We start from the raw sequence: 20,040 nt of genomic DNA, 5'->3' as shown, positions 1-20,040 counted from the left end.
CATGCATCTACTCCTCGTGGGCTAGGAGGCAAGTAGTATGTGCATGTTGGAGCTAGTGGGCGACATGACGGCCTTGTGGATTCAAAGGATGTATATCATGGAGAGAGTGGTCGGCATGCAAGCCGAAAGACTTTGGCCACTAAGTTGTCTCGTGGTGAGACATTGCATCATTTGGGGAGGTCACAAGCATCTGGGCCATAGCTTCATAATGCACATGCCACCGTGCAATTACATCCCAAAAAGCTCAAGGAGTTTAAGGCAAGGGACAAGTCCGTGAAATTTGATGCCTTTCATGGAGAGTATGATGCCTTCAAGGTGCTTGCTTTCGTGGCACAGTTTGATATTTCTTTTAGTGATGAGGACTAAAAGACCACCAAAGATCCCATTTGCACTTGGAAAGAATTCAAGGACATATTTTATGTATAATTTTTGCCAACAAATGCCAAGCAAACTCTCGCCCAAAAGTGGGATAGACTTGAGCAAAAAGACAATGAGAGTGTACAACAGTATGTCAACAAATTTTTGAAAGTCTTGCTTGAGGTAACTCCTCTCCGAAGATGAAAGGAAGAGGAAGTTTCGCTCCGTATTGCAACCAGCTTACTGTTCGGGCATCGAATTGAAGGAACATGGAAGCTACTGCTAAGCTAGATTAGAAAGCAGGAAGAACTGAGCAAGGCTAAGCTAAGGCGGAAAGAACACAAAGACAAGCATGATGAAGAAGCTAACTACTCAGACATAGACTCAAGTTCAGTTAGGCCACAAGATTGAGACTTGTGTTCATAAAAAGACTTGAGAGCTTGCTGGATGATCTATTCATGATAGAGACCTCACTTATATAGAAGTGAAGTACAAGTGTTACAATGACACCCAACTATATGGGATAATAGAAAGAGTGCCACATGGCAACTCACACACAAAGACTAGTTCCTAGTACACACTAGGACACCTTGACTTCATGTTCCAACACCCCCCCATGAAGGAAAGGTGAGTGATATCATGAGTTTATAAAAGATGCAGTTCCTTGATATACCCAACAAATCCCCCCTCAAGGAAATGCCTCATACTGCAAGGATAAATCATAGGCTCATGGTCTCTCATGCCAGGGTCTCTGGTCAAGGATAAATCCACGGCTCTAGTCTCTCATGCAAGTTGGACATCCTTGGGTAGGTACAGAATATGGGATATACTAGGACAAACACACAAAATATAATAGATACCTCTGAGAGGTTCAAACAGATAAGACAAGATACCCTTGCATACTCATAGCGGTTGCAACAGGTTTACAAAAATCCTTTTTGGAAACATGATCCAGGCAGGGAACCCTAGAAACAGAAATCTTTATCATCTACCATATATGCTTTTTCATCACTTGTGTCCTCCACCATATTTGCTGAATTTTTCTTTGAGAAACAGTTACTTTCAGAGTGGCCATTCTTGCCACAAATCCCACATGGCTTGATGCGAAAACAATCTTTCTCATCATGATTGTTTTTGCCACAATGTCTACAAGCTTTAAAAGAAATCCTTTTGAACTTGGTTGCCAAAGCTTGTTCTCCCTCCACTTGGTGATCCTTTCGCTTCTCCCGCTTCCTTTCTTCTTCCTGCAATGCACTTATGATCCCTTCAAATGAAGGATCGGGACCATATTTCAGTGTCGTGACCAAGTTGTCATAATCTTCAGGCATGCTTTTGAGAAGCACTGCCATAGCATCATCTTCTGTCACCGGAGAGTGAACGGAAGCCAATTGATTCATTAGGCTTCGCATTTTGTTGATATGAGCATCCAAAGGTGCTCCAGGTTTTAGATCTAACTCAAAGAATTCAATCTTGAGTGACAACTTTGAATGCTTGCTACTTGCACCAAATAAGTGGTCAAGCACATTCCAAGCGTCAGCAGGGTTTTCAAGATCAGAGATGTGATGCAGATAATTGTCTCCAAGACCCAATGCAATGATTGCGAATGCTTGCTCGAGACGTTGAGGTTCCTTTTCCTTCTCCTTCTCGTTTGATGAAGAAGTTCCCTTGACCAGATTCCACAGATTGTGCTTCATCAAGTGGAACTTGATCTTCATTTGCCAGGTGTGGAATCCTTGGCCATTGAACTTCTCAATGGCAGCGTGAGGATTCATCATGATGAATCAATCTGAGAGATATCTTAACTCGAAATGAAGATTAGCAATACGCAGCTCCCATACACGCAGACAGTGAACTGAAAATGGCGGGCTGATTCATGGGAAGATGCTGAGGCAGATGGCTGGAAATGTGGCGCAGATTTTGGGGCAGAAATAGAGGGCAGATTATGTGGGGCAGATTTCCAGTGGAGAATGGCGCAGATCTGGAGAAGAAAATGGCGCAGATCTGGGGCAGCTTATGGCTGGTAGAATGCAGGCAATGGCGGGCAGATTTGAGGCAAAGATGACGAGGCTAATGACGAGGCAAGGAGAAGAGAATCAGGGCAGCATCAAGGCTAGAAGGAGGAAGACGAGGCAACGTGACGACGAGGGTAGCGTGGCTCTGATACCACATGAAGGAACATGGAAGCTACTGCTAAGCTAGATTAGAAAGCAGGAAGAACTGAGCAAGGCTAAGCTAAGGCGGAAAGAACACAAAGACAAGCATGATGAAGAAGCTAACTACTCAGACATAGACTCAAGTTCAGTTAGGCCACAAGATTGAGACTTGTGTTCATAAAAAGACTTGAGAGCTTGCTGGATGATCTATTCATGATAGAGACCTCACTTATATAGAAGTGAAGTACAAGTGTTACAATGACACCCAACTATATGGGATAATAGAAAGAGTGCCACATGGCAACTCACACACAAAGACTAGTTCCTAGTACACACTAGGACACCTTGACTTCATGTTCCAACACGAATTGCACCCGAAACACGCTCTTCAGCAGCTCATAGCATCTCCTCTTGCCACGGAGCAATTGGTGCTTAAAATTAAGTAGGATTAGAGAGGTTCTAAGGGAAAAGAGAGGGCTGTCCCAAACCTACAAAAAGGTGGACAACCACCTAAAAAGAGCTTTCGGGAAGCTCAAAAGGGTGGTAAAGCTGAAAGTACCCCATCCAAAGACATTGCACCAAAGAAGAATAAGTTTGGCTTGACTCCCGAGCAAAGGGAGCATTATGCCAGAGGGGAAATGCTTTTCTTGTGGTAGTAAAGAGCACATGTTTAGGCAATGCCCTACCCGCAAGCAAAAGCATGAGGACAAAGCCATCCAAGGCAAATGTGCATGCCATACCCGAAGTGCAGGGTAACACTGAGCATGATGGCAAAGAGAGAGTGGTATGCAAAGCTTGGGGACAAATCAAGGATTAGTCCGCCTTATTCATATTTGACGATTGTGCAACAAATAACTTCATCTCTACACAGATGGCAGCTGCCTTGAGCATAGAGATTGGAGACATGGGACCCCAAATTGAGGCAGAGGCAGCCTTTGTTGGCAAAGAGGTGCAGGTCACTCCTCTTATTGGAAAGTTGCGCATACATATACAAGGTTATTTGGATCATGAGCATTTCTTAATTGCCCCTCTCAATGGATGTGATGTATTACTTGGCAAGCCTTGGCATCATGGGCTTGAGCCACGCAAAGAATATAAAACCAACAGGATCACCTTTCTGCATAGAGGCCGCATGCATGTCATTGATGCTAGCAAGGAAGGGGATTCTATCCCAATTGTCTCTTGTTGGTGTTGGACTCACACACACACACACACACACACACAAACCTGCAGATTAGGGTTAGGTGCAGGATGGAGAAGCTCACACAGAAATGAGAGAGAGAGAGAGAGAGAGAAAGAAAGAAAGAAAAAGAAAGAAAGATTTTATTAACGTCTTCCAAAAGACCGAACTCGGCCTATGAGACAAATCGGTGTACCTATATGGGGTATCCTCTGTCATCGCAACAAAATGAAAAAGTACTGAACTAAAAAGCTGAATCTGGGTGTGCAATAAATACAATGAGTTGGGGGGGAGGGGGGGATGGAGCTCTACTACTAGGAGAATGCAAAGCTATATGCATGGAGTATACAATCATGATATGCAACCTAGCTAGCTCCATCCTGTACCATACTGGGGGTATAAAAGGGTATACAACAATGAAGGGGGTGTCCACAGCTCCCTGAAGAACATGCCTGGGTCGAGCTGCCCTTGCCCACCAATTTTAAGGGAGTTCAACATTTCATGGGACATGTTGGCTATTATCGACGTTTCATTTTATGTATGCTGATATAGCTCGACCCCTTTACGGACTCTTGATCCTTTTCGAGTGGACAGAGGAATGCCACAACAAGCTTATACCACCCTCAGGAAATCCTTGGTAGCAGATCACTCTTTGTATGAGAGTAAGCCCAAAGCTTTGCAGAAAGCTTCAAACTTTTCTCGAGGTAAAGCCTTTGTGAATAGATCTGCAACATTATCTTGTGTAGGGCAGTAAGATAAACTGATCTCCCCTGCATGTAACCTCTCTCTGACATAGTGATAATGAATCTCAATGTGCTTGGTACGTGCATGAAATACTGGATTTCGTGCCACGGCCATAGCACTCTAGCTATTAGTGAGAATGGTGGTGGGTGTCTGTTGACACTCACGAAGATCAGCCAATAATCTCCTCAACCATACACAATCTACTGTAGCTGTGAAGACTGCCCTGTACTCAGCCTCACAAGTAGATGTGGCAACAGTGGGTTACTTTTTACTCAACCAAGATATGCATGAACTGCCGAGAAAAAAACAATTCCCACTGGTGGATTACCTGGTATCATAATCACCAGCCCAATCTAAATCACTGTATGCATAAAGCTGCAAGCTGCCCCCCCTGGGATAGAACAAACCAAGATCCAAGGTACCCTGAAGATAACGAAATATGCGTTTGACTGCTTGCAAATGCTTTGTGCCTCGGCTGTGCATGAATTTGCTCAACAAAGACACCCCAAAAGATATGTCTAGCCTCGTGTTTTCTTGGACTATTGATTTGGGTACAACTGGAGGTGTCTCCATTGTATATTGGGGATGTGCCTTATGCATGTAAGAAAATGGTTCTACTGGAGTAGAAATGGGCTTACATTCATCCATGTGAAACCTTTTAAGAAAACTTTTTATGTACTTAGTTTGCTGCATAACAATGCCATCATCTGTATGCATAAACTGTATGCCAAGATAGTAGTGTAAAGGCCCCAAATCTGACATATCAAATTCAGCTTTTAAATCAGCTTTGAAATCTGAAATTTGTGCTTTGCTAGTACATGTAATGAGCATGTCATCTACATACAAGATGACTATGAGAATATCGGAATCGGTTTTCTTCACATACAATGTGCTTTCAGCTGGACTATTCACCTAACCTTGGCTGGTTAGATGAGCATGTATTTTATCATACCAAGCTCTTGGCGCTTGCTTTAACCCATACAATGCTTTGTGTAACCTGCATACTTTATATTCCTCACCAACAACTACAAAACCAATGGGCTGATTTACATGTACTTCCTCCTGTAAATCCCCATTTAAGAATACAGTTTTGATGCCCAATTGATGCACTTTTCATCCTTTATGTGCAGCCAATGCAATCACTGATCTTATTGTGGTCATTCTCGAAGTACGAGCAAAAGTCTCCTCATTATCTATTCCCTTGTTCTAGGAGTAGCCTTTAGCCACAAGTCTTGCTTTGTACCTGTCAATAGTACTATCAGACTTCCTTTGTTCCAATGACATGCTTGCCTTTAGGCAATTCCACAAGATCCCAAGTATTGTTCTTCATGATAGAAGAGATTTCAGCTTGCACCCAATGCTCATTCTCATGTGCTTCTTCATAAGAAGAAGGCTCTTCTGAATCAAAGAGACCACCCATGGCTAATGCAGACTCCCCACGATGTATATTCAATGCATGGCTGGAACTAGCCCTTGTTCTACCTGTGAGTGGAGCTGCAAGTTTGCTTTCTTGCAAAGTTTTCAACAACCATCTTGGCACTGACTTGGCTGTGTCTCTCTCTTCTCTGACAAGATCTTCCACTTCTTCCATAGAAGGGGGCTGAATGGCTGGCTGTTCCACATGTTCTACATGAGGATTTTCTTGTGTAGGGGCTAGCTGATCTGAATCCCCCCTAATTGCAATGGGTAATAGTCCATCAAACATGTCCTGTATGCCTGTATCATTACTTTTATACAAGCTGTACATGGGCTGTTCTGAATTTTCAGCAAATACCACATCTCTACTAACAAAAATCCTTCGTGTTGTTGGATTATAAAGACGATATCCTTTGCTCTCATTGCTGTAGCCCACAAAAATGCATTTCATTGCTTTGTCATCTAGCTTTGTTCGGAGTTGTTCTGGCACATGTGCATATGCCAAACACCCAAATGTACGCATATAATCCACTGTTGGCTTTCGGCTATACCAAGCCTCAAATGGTGTTATGGTTTTCAAAGCTTTTGTTGGACACCTGTTCAACACATGAGTTTCACACATTATAGCTTCCATCCAAAAATTGTGAGGCAACTTTTGTGCTTTCACCATGCATCTTGCCATCTCCATGAGAGATCTATTTTTTCTCTCAGCTACACCATTCTGCTGCGGTGTATAAGGCACAGTACATTGGTGTTTGATGCCCTTTTGAAGCATCTAATCCTTGAATGCATTTGACATGTATTCTCCACCTCTATCTGAGCGGAGTGTTTGGACTTTACATCCACACATATTTTCAGCCATTGCTACAAAGTGTCGAAAGCATGCAAACACCTCTGCTTTCGCTTTCAAAGGGTAAACCCAAGCAAACCTAGAGTAGTCATCAATGAATGTGACGAAGTAAAGATGCCCCCCTATGGATGGTGTCCACATTGGACCACATACATCACTATGTATGAGCTGTAATTTACTTTCAGTTCTAACAGCTTCATCTTTGGGGAATGATTTTTCGTTGCATCTTTCCCAAAATACACCCCTCCCATACATGTCTTGGTGGAGACTCAAGAAGCGGCATATTATCAACCATATGATGCTTCTGCAAAAGCATCAAACTCCGAAAATTTACATGCCCAAAACGAGCATGCGATAGCTCTGCATCATGCATAGCAGGAGTGTGGGCAGCCTCTGTATTTGCATCATAAGTACGCTTGTCATAGCTGTCCAGCTTATACAAGTCTTTGTATCGTGTTCCAGAAGTCACTATTTCATAACCCTCTGATGGGTCTTTTACCAAACACTTCCCATCTTCAAATTCCACCTTTAAACCTTGGTCCTTTATGGCTGAGACCGAGAGCAGATTTTTCTTTATGCCTGGAACATACGATACATTTTTCATACATATATTGGTACCATTGGCTGCAATAAGTATGACATTGCCAATTCCCTTTACTAGATATGTGGTATGATCTGCACATGATACAGTGCGGCCATTTGAAGCATAAACCAAGTGCTGAAATACATCTTTGCATGAAGTGATGTGGCTCGAAGCACCACTATCAAAATACCATGATACATTGTCCCATGCAAGCTTCGATGTCTTGCAAGAACGAATGTGCGGAATAATAGTCCTTTTCACTGAAAGGGCTATCAATGACATGGCATGTGCATCCCTAGAGTCCCATCTCTTCTGCTCTTGTGTGGGAGCAGGTTCTACTTCAGGAGCTCTTTGAGCACCTCCCCTTTGAGGCGTGGCTGGCTGTATGGTAAGTGGGCGTGTGTCATCACCACACACGATGCCCCAAAGCCCTTTGGCTACCAGCAAATTACGGATCATGAAACTCCAGAGGGAGTAGTTAGATCCATCCAACTTGTCCTCCTGGGTGAGCACACCAAATACATCTGTAACATTTTGAGCCATGTCAACAAAATATACCTACAAGAAAACCAAGCGCCAATGTGCACTGCCAAGCAACCAAATGTCTTGTGCAAATGTTTATCTACAAACTGAAGCAAGTGTAAACCTGCACCAAATTGTCCAATTACACACAATGTGTATACATATGCGACAATCACAGCTGTAATGTCCAATTACATGCTCCAATCTGAAAACCCCCAATTTTTATGCACTCCAATCGCTTCAATGTGCAGTTAATTGGCCAATTTTCACAAAAGCCCCAAATTTCTGCAACTGAAAGAGGCTCAATTTTCTGATTTTGACCTCAATTTGGAAAACCCCCAAATTGCAAGCAAAGCAACATGTCCAATTTTTCAATTTGGCCTCAAATTGAGAAATCCCCCAACCAAATTGCCTAAACCCTGGACCACCTGTAACTTGCAAATTTTCTTGGAGTAGAGTGCCTGCAAAGCTTTTCCCCCAACGACCGGAACTGGCGGACGGAAGCATGACGGACCCAATCGACGGAAGCAGCAACGACGGACCCAGTCGACGGAAGCAGCCTAGTCGACGGAAATTCGCAGGCGATATACGGAATTCTGCAGGCGACGGAATTTCGTAGTTTTGGACAGAAACTCACAGTTTGTTGCAGATTTTAGAGATAGAACTCCACACGCAGCCCCCCAGCTCTGATACCAATTGTTGGTGTTGGACTCACACTCTCACACACACACATACCTAGAAATTAGGGTTAGGTGCAGGATGGAGAAGCTCACACAGAAATGAGAGAGAGAGAGAGAGAGAGAGAGAGAGAGAGAGAGGGAGCCAAAAGTGTGGTAGCCACAAAATGCAAGTCCACCCTTGCATGTGTGTCACATCCATATAATATAGAAGTACAAAATATTATATGCTTTCACACTTGTTATCCAAGGGGAAAAACCACATGGGAAAAAGTACACCTTGGTTAAGCCCTGTTCACACATAGCACTACCATAAGTGAGCATATGCCTACATCTCTCACATCCAAATTAATAAGGCAATGAAAAAGAGTCTTTCCGCGTACTTGGTTTTTGTTCATAACAAAATTGAACAAAATAATGTGAATGTGGATGTATTGACTCAAGAAAGGCTAATTTTTCTTAATGCTTATAAAGTTTGTTTTGTCAATGCATTGCCAGGCGAGATACCTCCAGAGAGACCCGAGGATCATCGCATAGATCTTGTGTCAGGTAGTTCCCCACCTAACAAACCTGCATATCATGTAAGTGCCGCACAACAAGAGGAGATCATGAAGCCGGTTAATGAGCTTTTAGAGAAGGGTTTGGTTCAGCCAAACTCCTCACCCTTTTGTTCTCCTGTGCTTCTTGTGCAAAAGAAGGATGGATCTTTCCGCATGTGTGGATTATCGAGCTCTAAACAAGCTCACCATCAAGAACGGGTTCCCAATCCCACGCATAGATGACATCTTGGATAAGCTTGATGGCTTGGCTTGTTTTAGCCATATAGATTTGAAGAGTGATTACCACCAGATTCATGTGGTACCCCAGGATGTCCATAAAACTGCATTCAAGACAGCTTTTGGATTATATGAGTTCTTGGTGATGCCTTTTGGCCTTACCAATGCCTCGGAAACATTCAACCGTATGATGGACAGGATATTTCGACCCCATCGTAAGTTCACAGGTGTATTCTTTGATGATATCTTGGTTTTCTCCAAGAATGAGGAGGAGCATAAGACTCGTTTGGCTACAGTGTTTGAAGAGTTGTGAAAGCATACACTTGGCACATCGTATACAAACAGGGTGTAAGAATGGATCTTGCTAAGATTGAAACCATTCGGAATTGGCCAGAGTTGCAAAATGTACATCAAGTGTGTAGCTTTCTAGAGTTATGTTCATACTATAGGCGATTCATAAGACATTTCACTAAGATTGCCTCGCCATTGCATGATCTTACAAAGAAGAAAGCCACTTTCCAATGAACTTCGAATGAGCAAGATGCCTTCTTGCAACTCAAAAATGCTATCATTTGTGGACCCGTTTTGATTGTTCCCGACTTGCAAAAGCCATTCACAGTGGAATGAGATGCATGTGGGAATTGTATAGGAGCTATCCTAAATCAAGAGGATCATGCAATTGCTTATGAGAGCCGTCAATTGCATGCTGCCGAGATCCATATGGACATTTATGAAAAAGAGATCTTGGCTGTAATCCATGCCTTAAAAATATGGAAGCATTATCTTCTTGGAGCTGAATTTGTAGTCAAGACAAATCATCAAATGAGAATGGCAAGTTTTCTTTCCATGTTCCATTTTCAGATTCTACGTACTCTAGGAAAGAAGAATGTAGTGGCAGATGCTTTGTCTAGGAACCCATATATAGCTACAGTTTCAGTGGCCTGCCATGCCTGATTTGTATCATTTAGATGCTGATTTTTCCCATGTATGGACTGATTTGATGGCTGGTCACTCACATGCCTCTTATGTGATCAAAGAGGGTTATCTTATGAAGGATAATTGCCTCTGTGTGGTGAAGGATATGCGTCCAACGGTTATGGAGGAATGTCCCACTCCACCACCTGCTGGTCATAGAGGTATTTTACCTACGACACGCATGATAGAAAGATATTTCTTTTGGCCAAGCATGCGTAAAGACATTTGAGGCTTATGTACACGCATGTATTACCTGTCAAAAGGTGAAATTTGTTAGGCAAGAGCCTCCCGGTTTGCTTCAACCATTGCCTCCCTCGCAGCCATGGGAAAGCATTACTATGGACTTCATTATGGATTTCCCTAGATCCCAGCATGGAATGATGCTATTTGGCCCATAGTTGATTGAAACCGGCCTTCAGAAACTTGACAGGCGGTGAAACAAACACTTGCACACAAAACACTTCAACACCTTTGAGGACCTGGAAAGAAAACAAAGAGGGGGAGATAGAGTGCTCTTGCAAATAGTACACGGACACCGATTGGCCCCAAATCGCAATGGCGCCCTTGCGGTATTTCTTTAATTTATTGAAATTCGAGTACAAAGTACAACTTGTAGAATCCTCTACCAAGAGGATCCCTTATAGTTTCACCCAAGACTTCCAAAAGAGAACTCTCGATATCACAGCACAACATTCCATAGAGAAGGCACACCTGTACAACACCTCCCTGCTTGAAAAGGTCTTCTCCATCTCTACCATGGATCCCTCAAACCCTTTCCCAAACAGCAGTAGGACTGTACCAAACCATATGTCCTTTCCTACAGTCACACAGCTTGCATGTAACCTCAAGAAAACTACAACTTGTTCACATGAATCCAAAGACATGCTTTCCACATGAAACCAAAGACCTGTATCCGATAAACCAAAGACCTGTATCCCATAAACCATAGGCCTGTTTCCTCGATACCAAAGTCATGTTTCCTCTCGAAAACCAATGTCCTGTTTCCATGAGAAACCCACAAATACACCATCCAATCACGGTGCCAAAAACCCAGGGTTGTTTTCCATAGCACCAAGCGAGAGAAAAATAGAGAACCTGTAAGCAAATCCCTGAGCACATATAAGTTCAACACGAAGCAGAATCACACCATCTCTCCCATGAACATTGTCCAGTGCATCTGTAGCTTGTTCTCCTGTTCAAAGTCTCTTGTACTTCCATGGCACACAGATGAGAAAAACAAGCCAGGCCCCTATGATGAGAGAGAGAGAGGTTATACAGTGGTCGGCTGTCTCTGACCAGAAACGTCCCCCCCTGTTTCACCTGCAATCTGCCACCTTCCACGAGAGAAAGAAAGCGTGAGAGATGCCCTGTTCGCTGTCCAGAGCTGCCTGCAGTTCTGCACTTCAGCAGCCCAGCCGGCCACAGCCTTCCAAAGCAAGAGAGAGAGGGAGAGACTGTGAGTGCTGCAGCTCAGCCCCTCGCAAGTGAGAGAGAAAGCGTAGTTCAACCTTGCGCTCTCTGCTGACCAGCCCGCCTCCTGCAGTCCAACCCGCCTCCTTCAGTTCTGTGCCACTTTTCACAAGAGAGAGGGAAGAAGACCAACGCAGTCCAGCCCAGCGCACAAAACCAAGAGAAGTGCCACACGCCACCATGCTTCGGAATCCGCCACCCTTTTGCTTTTATAAAGATGCGATTCAGTTTGCTTTTCTCCAAAGAAAAACTAAAAGCAAATAGCAAAAGCACATATTTCTAATAAATATTATTTTAAGCCTTCAAAGGTAATTAAACCTTATAAACTTTAAAATCCTCTTTTGTCCCTTTCACACTTGGGCTGGCCACACATATGGGTTTCCTTTTCATATCCAAACTGATGCCGTTCACAATGTCCGTGCCCGTGCCCGTGCCTGTGCCCTACGCCTACCTGCTTACTGTCCAGAGGAAAAACACAGGGTCGTAACATACCCCCCTCTTGAAAAATAGCAAGCGTCCTCGATTGCACTCAATAACAAAGTAAGGTATCATATGAGCAAAGATTCCCCATATGACCAAAGCAATGCCCCTCCAGTGCATCTGGGTGATGAAACAATCATCCTGGACAATAAGGCCACACTGTCACGTCAAAGTGACAAACAACTCTTGCTTGTTCCTTGAGAACAAGTAGCAAAAGTCTAAAACCAAGTGGAAACACGTAACTTGTGTTAGCCAAAAAACAAAACCATGCATCATTCTACATATGACAAACATATGCATGACACATATATGCATTCGCAAACAATATGCTCCTCAAGATGCTCTACCTACTCCAAAATAACAGTCTCACGGCTGCTCGCAAGCGTTACGCCCATGGGCATCCCGCAAGACCCACGACTGAAGGTACAACATGAGCATGTGAAAGCACTCAATGCATCCAAACTATACATCCACGAAGTACTTTCCACGTATGTCTCATGGCTATCCCGCAGGAATCACACCCAATGATCAACATAATAAAGTACTTGATGTATCATACCAACATACATGCATCTCATCCTGACACATCCAGGGTATTACCCGTGTATTCCCAAGGGTACCAGGATCCAATGGCACCAGAATACAATAATACCTCAGAAAGAGTATAAATACATACACAAATAGAGTTCAATCCATATATGAACCAAACCAACTCTAGGTCTCCTCGCAAGACTTATGCCCTTCATAGAGTCTCGAAGTGTTAGCTCAGATTGTTGCAGACTTTGAACTAAACCAAACCATGCCACTCCAAAGGAGACCAACTCCACAAATAGCATCATCCCAATATCCAATTGACTGATCCTGTGGTCAAGAATAGCCAGAACCATATGACAAAGATCAATGTCCCAATCTTCCTCAGTCATACCTTAGTTCCAAAGGCAAAAACCATCCATAGTTGCAGTTATAGTTCATGGTGCGGCCAACTATGAACCAAACCCAACTTTACCATCTCATGTGACTAGTACACAATATCATAGAAGTCCCATAAGTAGATGTACTGTCAGCCTCAGTACCTTCGGGTGAATACAAAGATGTCACCAAGCGACTCCTAGATGAAAACTGAGCCTCTCTGTAACAAGGGAGCGGAGGTGCTACCCCCCTCTTGAGCATCAAGCAATGCTCCAGACCCCAGCTCTGCTGAACCTGAATGAGCCGTAGCAAGAGTCGGCTCCAACTCAAAGGCATCAAGATAAAGCTGCATACCTTAGGTGAATCTGCTAAGTCACCCTCCTCACATCCATCGGTGAACAGTTCTTGAAGTTCACAAGATAGCGACGGGAAACTTTACCTTGTACCTTTCTTTCCTTGTGTGCCAGTATCTGCTCGGGAATAAGAACCTCATCAAGTTCCTCTGCTTCCAACTCAGCCTCACCTGATACATCCACAGGCACCCAAAACTTGCTTGCACTCCACCCAAGTGGTAGGCACAAGTTCCTGATGAAGTTATGCTTACCACTACTAAACATAGAAAGAAGTTGCCTTCCGAACCCATGAAGCCTCCGTGAAGATACCACTGGTGACAAAGTGTCAAAAGCCATAACCTTCAACCCATCTCTTGCAACATAATACTTCAACTGCTTCTTGTTCTTGGCAAGGCAAAGGATGAAGGTGGTGTCATTGATTCCGTTGATGCTGATGTGCATGTGAACTTGCCACAAGCAAGTTCTATTTCTATGTCTGGGCCAGCAGAGTCTGAGAATAGCACTATACGTCCATGGTCAGGACGCTTGAGACATGAGAGTGTGAGCACTAGGAGTAGTGTTGTGGATAAAGGAAAAAAGAAGGTTGAAAGAAAAAAGAAGGTTGAAGGAATTGGCATTACAGGTTATGAGTCGTCAAGTTTAGAGAGTTTGGATGAGGAACTTGGTATACTAGTTTTACGCACACCAGGTGCAAGGCAGGATAGATATGTGCCTCCACATGCTACAGTGTTAGGTGTTCAAAGTGATCCGCATGCATTGCGGAGGTCCCAAAGGGTCAGGTATCCAGTTGACACGTTGACATATCGTAACTTTGCTATGCATTACGCATATGTCCTTGGTGTCTTTTCTCCTGAGCTTCATCCTTAGCTTTTGCTCTTCACCTCATATAGGCAAAGACACACAATCCTGCACTGTCTCCTGTACTTCCTATTCACTTTCCTCATGCAGAAGCTTTTCATGTGACAACCACGGGCTCACCTCCTTGAGAAAGTCGACGATATCCCGGCAATGGAACCATGAAACCGGCCTTCAGAAACTTGACGGGCAGTGAAACAAACACTCCACCACAGCAAAGGCCCTCACTGTACAGACAGGAGATGACTGCTAACAGAAATGTAGTGTAGATTGGAGGATGCAATTGAATGCCCAAATCAATGGATGAAATAGCAACTTTCCAATTTCAGGTTTGAACCCCCAATGGCAAGGGTTAGTGTCCATAATCACCCTTAATCGACTATTAATGACCATTAATAGAAAACTAAGAAAATTCTTGATTCTCATGGTGACATCTCACCAACCAGTAGATAAATTGCTCCAAGATTTGATGTGTGTACTTCTCATAGGCCCAATAGATGACCCCTAAGAGGGTTTTGCTCCTCTACAAGTATAGGCGGCAAAAACATGATTTCTATCCCAACGGGTTGTGCAGCAGCAATTTGGGGGATGCTTGGTTGGAAGTAGAATGGCTCAAAGAAGGAGATCTCAGCTGATCTGCCGAGAGGGGTGTTTTTGCAAAGAGAAGAATGTGATACATCACTAATGATGGATTTAGCTATTTACTAATGAGGCTTGGATCAAAGGAGCTCTGATACCACTTATTGATTATGATGTTTGGATAGCTTATAACATGCACACTGAACGTTGTGAGCTACACTAATGTGAAGTGATTAACACTAATGATTCAAAAGATTAACATAATGAGGACAAGATGATGATAATGCACACGCTTAGATCTCCATTGATTAGAGGCCTTTAAATAGGCATGAGTACATGTGTTTAGCTCAAGATATTTACCACCTAATTGTGGATTAAGCATCCCTAATCTTCATCGGATGATTCTCGGCACCTCTCCTACAATTTGGACTCACTTTATGGTGATCAGAATTCTCCTAACCCCACTTGAGTTAGGCACCTTGTTCCTTTTGACTTCTTATGTTGCTCAATTTCAACATCCAGATTCACTCTAGGTTTTGGTTTTACATCATTAGGCTTAAACGGCTCCATAATGGATGGATAATGCTTGATATTTCGAATGTTTTTTACACTTTATAAGCATACCATTTATTTCAATACTCGGGCCTGTGTTGGCCTCTTCGTCCTCCTGCAACGGCCTGGCTTGAGGTGGCCCCTCCTTTCTTCTCCACGACAACATCTTCTCAGTTGCATTCACCAAGATAGTGAATTGTTTAGTGGTGGGCTGCCAAACTCCCTGCCAGTATCCAGCTGACAGGTGTTCAATGACATGTCAAGTGCCATCCAGCACCCACGCAACACAACCCTCTCCATCCACTATTACTTTTGGCACTTTTACTGGGATTAGCAATGCATTCAAGTGACTTACGTTAATGGTGCCAAATTAGCGACAATTGCGCAGTAATCATGCCTTACTCATCACCAAAAGGTGCACCCACCGTGGGATGACTACTTGTATAAACATGTTACATGTTTATACAAGTACCCTAGTATGCCGGGCGACAAGGTCTACTACAATACATGCCTTTCATTAAACATTCACTCATGCTATCTAGGGTGTAATGAAAGTCCTTGTACTGGACCATCTCCCATTCTCATATTGCTTGTACTTACAAATCTTGATCTCAGCGTTGACTCCAAAACGGTCCAACAAGCCCTCTGGATAACCAGCTACCACCTATTAGCTAACTAAACATAGGGGTTCTTTGGGATTTGGCCCAAATGGTAACAAGGAGGGAGAAGGGGTAACCTAAACTAATGATTCCTTATTCCTGCCGGTTAGCAGCAGTTTCAGCTGAAGCTTTTGGGTGTTGCGCAAGCCTTCACATGATGATAAAATCAAGTACACTCTATCCGCCTTGCAGACTTTGCACCATGTCGTAGACAGACTGCAAATGTGGTAAAATCCCACTCTGAAGGTATTCAATTCCCAAGAGTCTACAAGAGGGCAAGCAGTCCAAGTGAGTGGTGGGAAATTAACAAGAAAGAAGAAAGAAAGAAAGTTATATTAGACGTCTACAAAAGACCCAAAGGGTCTATGAGACCAAAAAGTGTTACAATAGTTCCATGAGATAACATGATCATGGAACCAAAAGAAGTTCATGCAACAAATTCAAAAATGGGCTTAAAAGCTGTGCCTTCATTTAAGGATATAAAGGCCAAGAGATGGGGCTCTATTTATCACAAGAAGTCTTCCCCATTGCTACAAGTTGATTGCTAGGGTAGAAAAGGCCATAGATACACAAAAGCATTTGATTAAAGTGAAAGAATATTAAATTTCCAAGCAAGAAGAATGAGTAAGCATACCCAAGTAGCAAATCCCTCATTGAGCCAAAGATGAGTCCACCATTCCATTGTAACAAGGTTCCCAAACCACTGATGTGCTAATTCATGAGCAACAACAATGGCAACCTTCACAGGTCCACACACAAAAACAGTCAATGAGTATATTCTACAATCCACAATTGCTAAAAAGAAAGCTTTTGACAGTCTTACCCTTTGTTTGTTTGCAGCTGCAGAATTTTTCTCATCATAGAGCAACGCAGATTCACGGTAAGTTACAAGACCATAATTCTCCATGGCCCCAGCCGCAAAGTCTGGAATGGCAACCATGTCCATTTTTGGTAGAGGATACGAAGTCCCAAAATACCTACATAAACAAAATAAACAGGACAACTTAAGAGGGACCAAGTTCCACGTAAACAAACATTTTGCAGAATTAAACACCCTCTGAGCCTAAACTGTCTAGTTAACAAGACATAGCTAATGAATTCCTCATATCAACACCCCACCCCCAAGATGCCCCATCATAGGCCTCTCAGCATTGTGTTTGTGGATGTGGATGTGAATGTGGAAGTTAGGGAAAGACTCTCTGTAGTTGGTATATGTGCCTATACATGATAACCTGGCAGATTTGTTCACGAAGGCACTTCCTTGTAAAAAGTTCGAAGCGTCCTGCAAAGCTCTGGGCGTACTGCCTTTTGGGGATTGATCCGCCATCTCCCTCTCCATGTTCACATCATCATGCTGAAATTTTAATGACACTCGTAATAGGGCCGGAAAGGACCAACCCCCCTTGTAATATGACTGTATTACCAAGGATTCCTCAAGATACAAGCTTCATGGGCCTCCCTTGCAGATAGCGAGTGATCTCCTACTCAAACACACTCTTCCCAACGAAAAGAAGCCGATTGACTACGAAAATGTTCCAAAGAAACTCAAGGAGTACCCCAACCCTATATTGAAGAAAGAGAATGAAACGAGCCCAAGAGCTTGTGAGGAAGGTGCAGAACGAATTAGAGCCCATCCTTAATCAAGTGGTTGAGTACGAACCTCTAACCCCATCCGAGCGTATCCGAGACCTTGTACCAAAGAAAATCATAGAACCAGTGAGGGAACCTCAGAGTGTGCCAAAGGCCTTGACCAAACCCATTACCATTCTCAAGAGGCCACAACAAGAGCCAATTCCTGAGCCAGTGCCTTGGGAACCAATCCTACTAGATCCCACATTGCTAGATGCAATGAAGGAGGACTCAGTGGGAGGTGAAAGTTGGCCTTCCATGGGTCATCATAGTCACTGTAACATTTTCTCTGATGTAATTGGCGGCGACTTCATTTCGTCCCCTTCAAAGACACCCTCCTACTACCTAGGGAAAAACAAGTGCACATCCCTTACACATTGACAAGTCCAAGCCCTTACACATTAACAAGTCCAAGCCCACCTCTCGGAGTGCCTACAAACCAAGCGAGTGCGAATATTGGCCGGGGGACATAGCAGGCCTCAGTCTTCTTGTCCTCCGAAGTCCGAGTTCCGATAAGTTCTCTTTTGCAAGAAAATTCTCAACTTTGGATGGACTTATCCGACTGGATGAATGGGAGCCTAAGAGCCCACATTGATGAACCTAAACCTAAAGAGGAGGTGGATCAGCCGTGCCACATTCAACACCCTCCCTCATAACCAAAACCAAAGGACAACCAAAAGCAAGCTGGGACAGTACTTTATAGGCGACGAAATGAACGTCATGTTACTTGTCGTGTACAAAAGAACGATGGTCTCCGAGATCTTGGTTGGTGGTGCTAGTGTTAGCATAATCACCAAGGATTGCTAGGAGGCTTGGGAAAGCCCACCACTCATAGATAGGCACAAGCCTCATGGTCACTCTTGCTGATGGGAACATAGCCAAACCCCTAGGCGTCCTTAGAGACGCAAAGATTGAGAGAAGCAAGGCTGGTTCATGATTGGGAAACCAATCACATTACATACGCAAAGGCAACCAGTCCTTCAAAATAAACTTGAGACAAAGAGGACTCACCTCATGGGTCAAGGCATTCTTGCCAATGAGTCTGACATAACTATCCGAACCACTTCGGTCGACATATGCAAATGTTGCAACAAGTTGTTGGATAGTGAAGATGAGAACTAGGACTTGAGCTTCTTCCACAGCCTGATGACTCTAAGGATTGGATTCACGTCTTGGCAACCATGGACATTCTTCCACACAAGCTTGGAACAAGGTTTGCAAGACTAGATGGGACGGAAATAACCTCCCTGTTCATGCTTAGTGCAACAAAACTTTTGGGAGCAAACAATAACTTTGAACTAGGAGTAGCTAGCGATTCATCTATCGAACAGCGCCACAAAGAAAAAAATTGAGGAAGTAAGCCCATGGATTGAAGTAGTAAAGAAGCAGAAGGATACACCAGTCAATAAAGTAGAGGTGATGAATGCTAAATAGGAAGAGAAAGCCAAGAGACGGGCACGTGCCTTACATGTACGCGTAGATGGTTGGGAAGATAAGGGGAATCCCCAAGAGGATGCAAAAGCTCTTGTAACAAAATTGGAGCCATTGATGTACCCATTGCTGGAGCATGGCAAGTAGCCAGAGATGAAACCAGGGCGAAGATATTGATCATCAGGTTTGGTGACTTGGAGAAGAAGAAGGCCCTCCTCTCCAAAAGGATGGCCCTGAAGGGGGAAAAGATTTATTTGAATGAGGATCTTACACCGGCATAGATAGCACACCGGAAGGAACACATGCTGCATGTGCTTGAGGCAAGGAAAGAGGAAAAATGGACGGTATACAAAGATGGCCGAGTCATCATTACGGAGAGAAGGCCCGCCTGACGGTGCGCGGCCTATGTGACCTTGAGATTCACGGTGTGGAATTGCAATGGAGCCCTTAGAACAGATGCAGGATACTTTCAGACACAGTGATATTGCTATGTATATGGAGACCCATCAGTGCACAAACAAGAGGCTCCATGACGTGCGGGGTTATAGGTGGGAGTCCTTGTTCTGCCCTCAACCACGCACAGTGGGAGGTACCACAGGATCCAAAGAAGTGGCAATACTCTTCACGGAGTAGCTTCGTGACCAAATACATGTGGTACATAGAGATGCAGATGCGAGGTACATGTGGATCCGAGTATGCAAAGAGGGACTCCACAAGCTATATGTGACGGTATGCTACTTTCCCCCAGCCAACTCCAGGTTTGCACCATCAGGAGAGTCGCCCTATACGCCACTATATGATGATATCATGAGGTTTGCCAGCATGGGAGACATATTACTATTGGGAGACTTTAATGCACGTACACGCACAGAGCAGACAGAGTTGTATGA

General features: G+C 43.7%; 1 protein-coding gene across 2 annotated transcripts in view; it reads right to left on the bottom strand.

Annotated features, from left to right (window-relative positions):
- APM1 (aminopeptidase M1) overlaps window positions 1–20,040 on the bottom strand; it is an 80,778-nt gene that overhangs the window by 8,069 nt on the left and 52,669 nt on the right. For both annotated transcript variants that reach the window (XM_086798692.1, XM_086798691.1), the window contains 2 exons: window positions 16,914–17,067; window positions 16,725–16,829 (listed from right to left, as the gene is read on the bottom strand). In XM_086798692.1, coding sequence (XP_086654818.1) covers window positions 16,725–16,829; window positions 16,914–17,067 — 259 coding nt within the window. The remainder of the gene's footprint in view (window positions 1–16,724; window positions 16,830–16,913; window positions 17,068–20,040) is intronic.

This window comes from Cibotium barometz, chromosome 5 (assembly GCF_041138505.1).
Source record: "Cibotium barometz isolate CiBa-2024 chromosome 5, ASM4113850v1, whole genome shotgun sequence".
NCBI classification, from domain to species: domain Eukaryota; kingdom Viridiplantae; phylum Streptophyta; class Polypodiopsida; order Cyatheales; family Cibotiaceae; genus Cibotium; species Cibotium barometz.
Note: the sequence above shows the minus strand (reverse complement) of the source record. Positions and strands in the feature narration are given on the sequence as shown.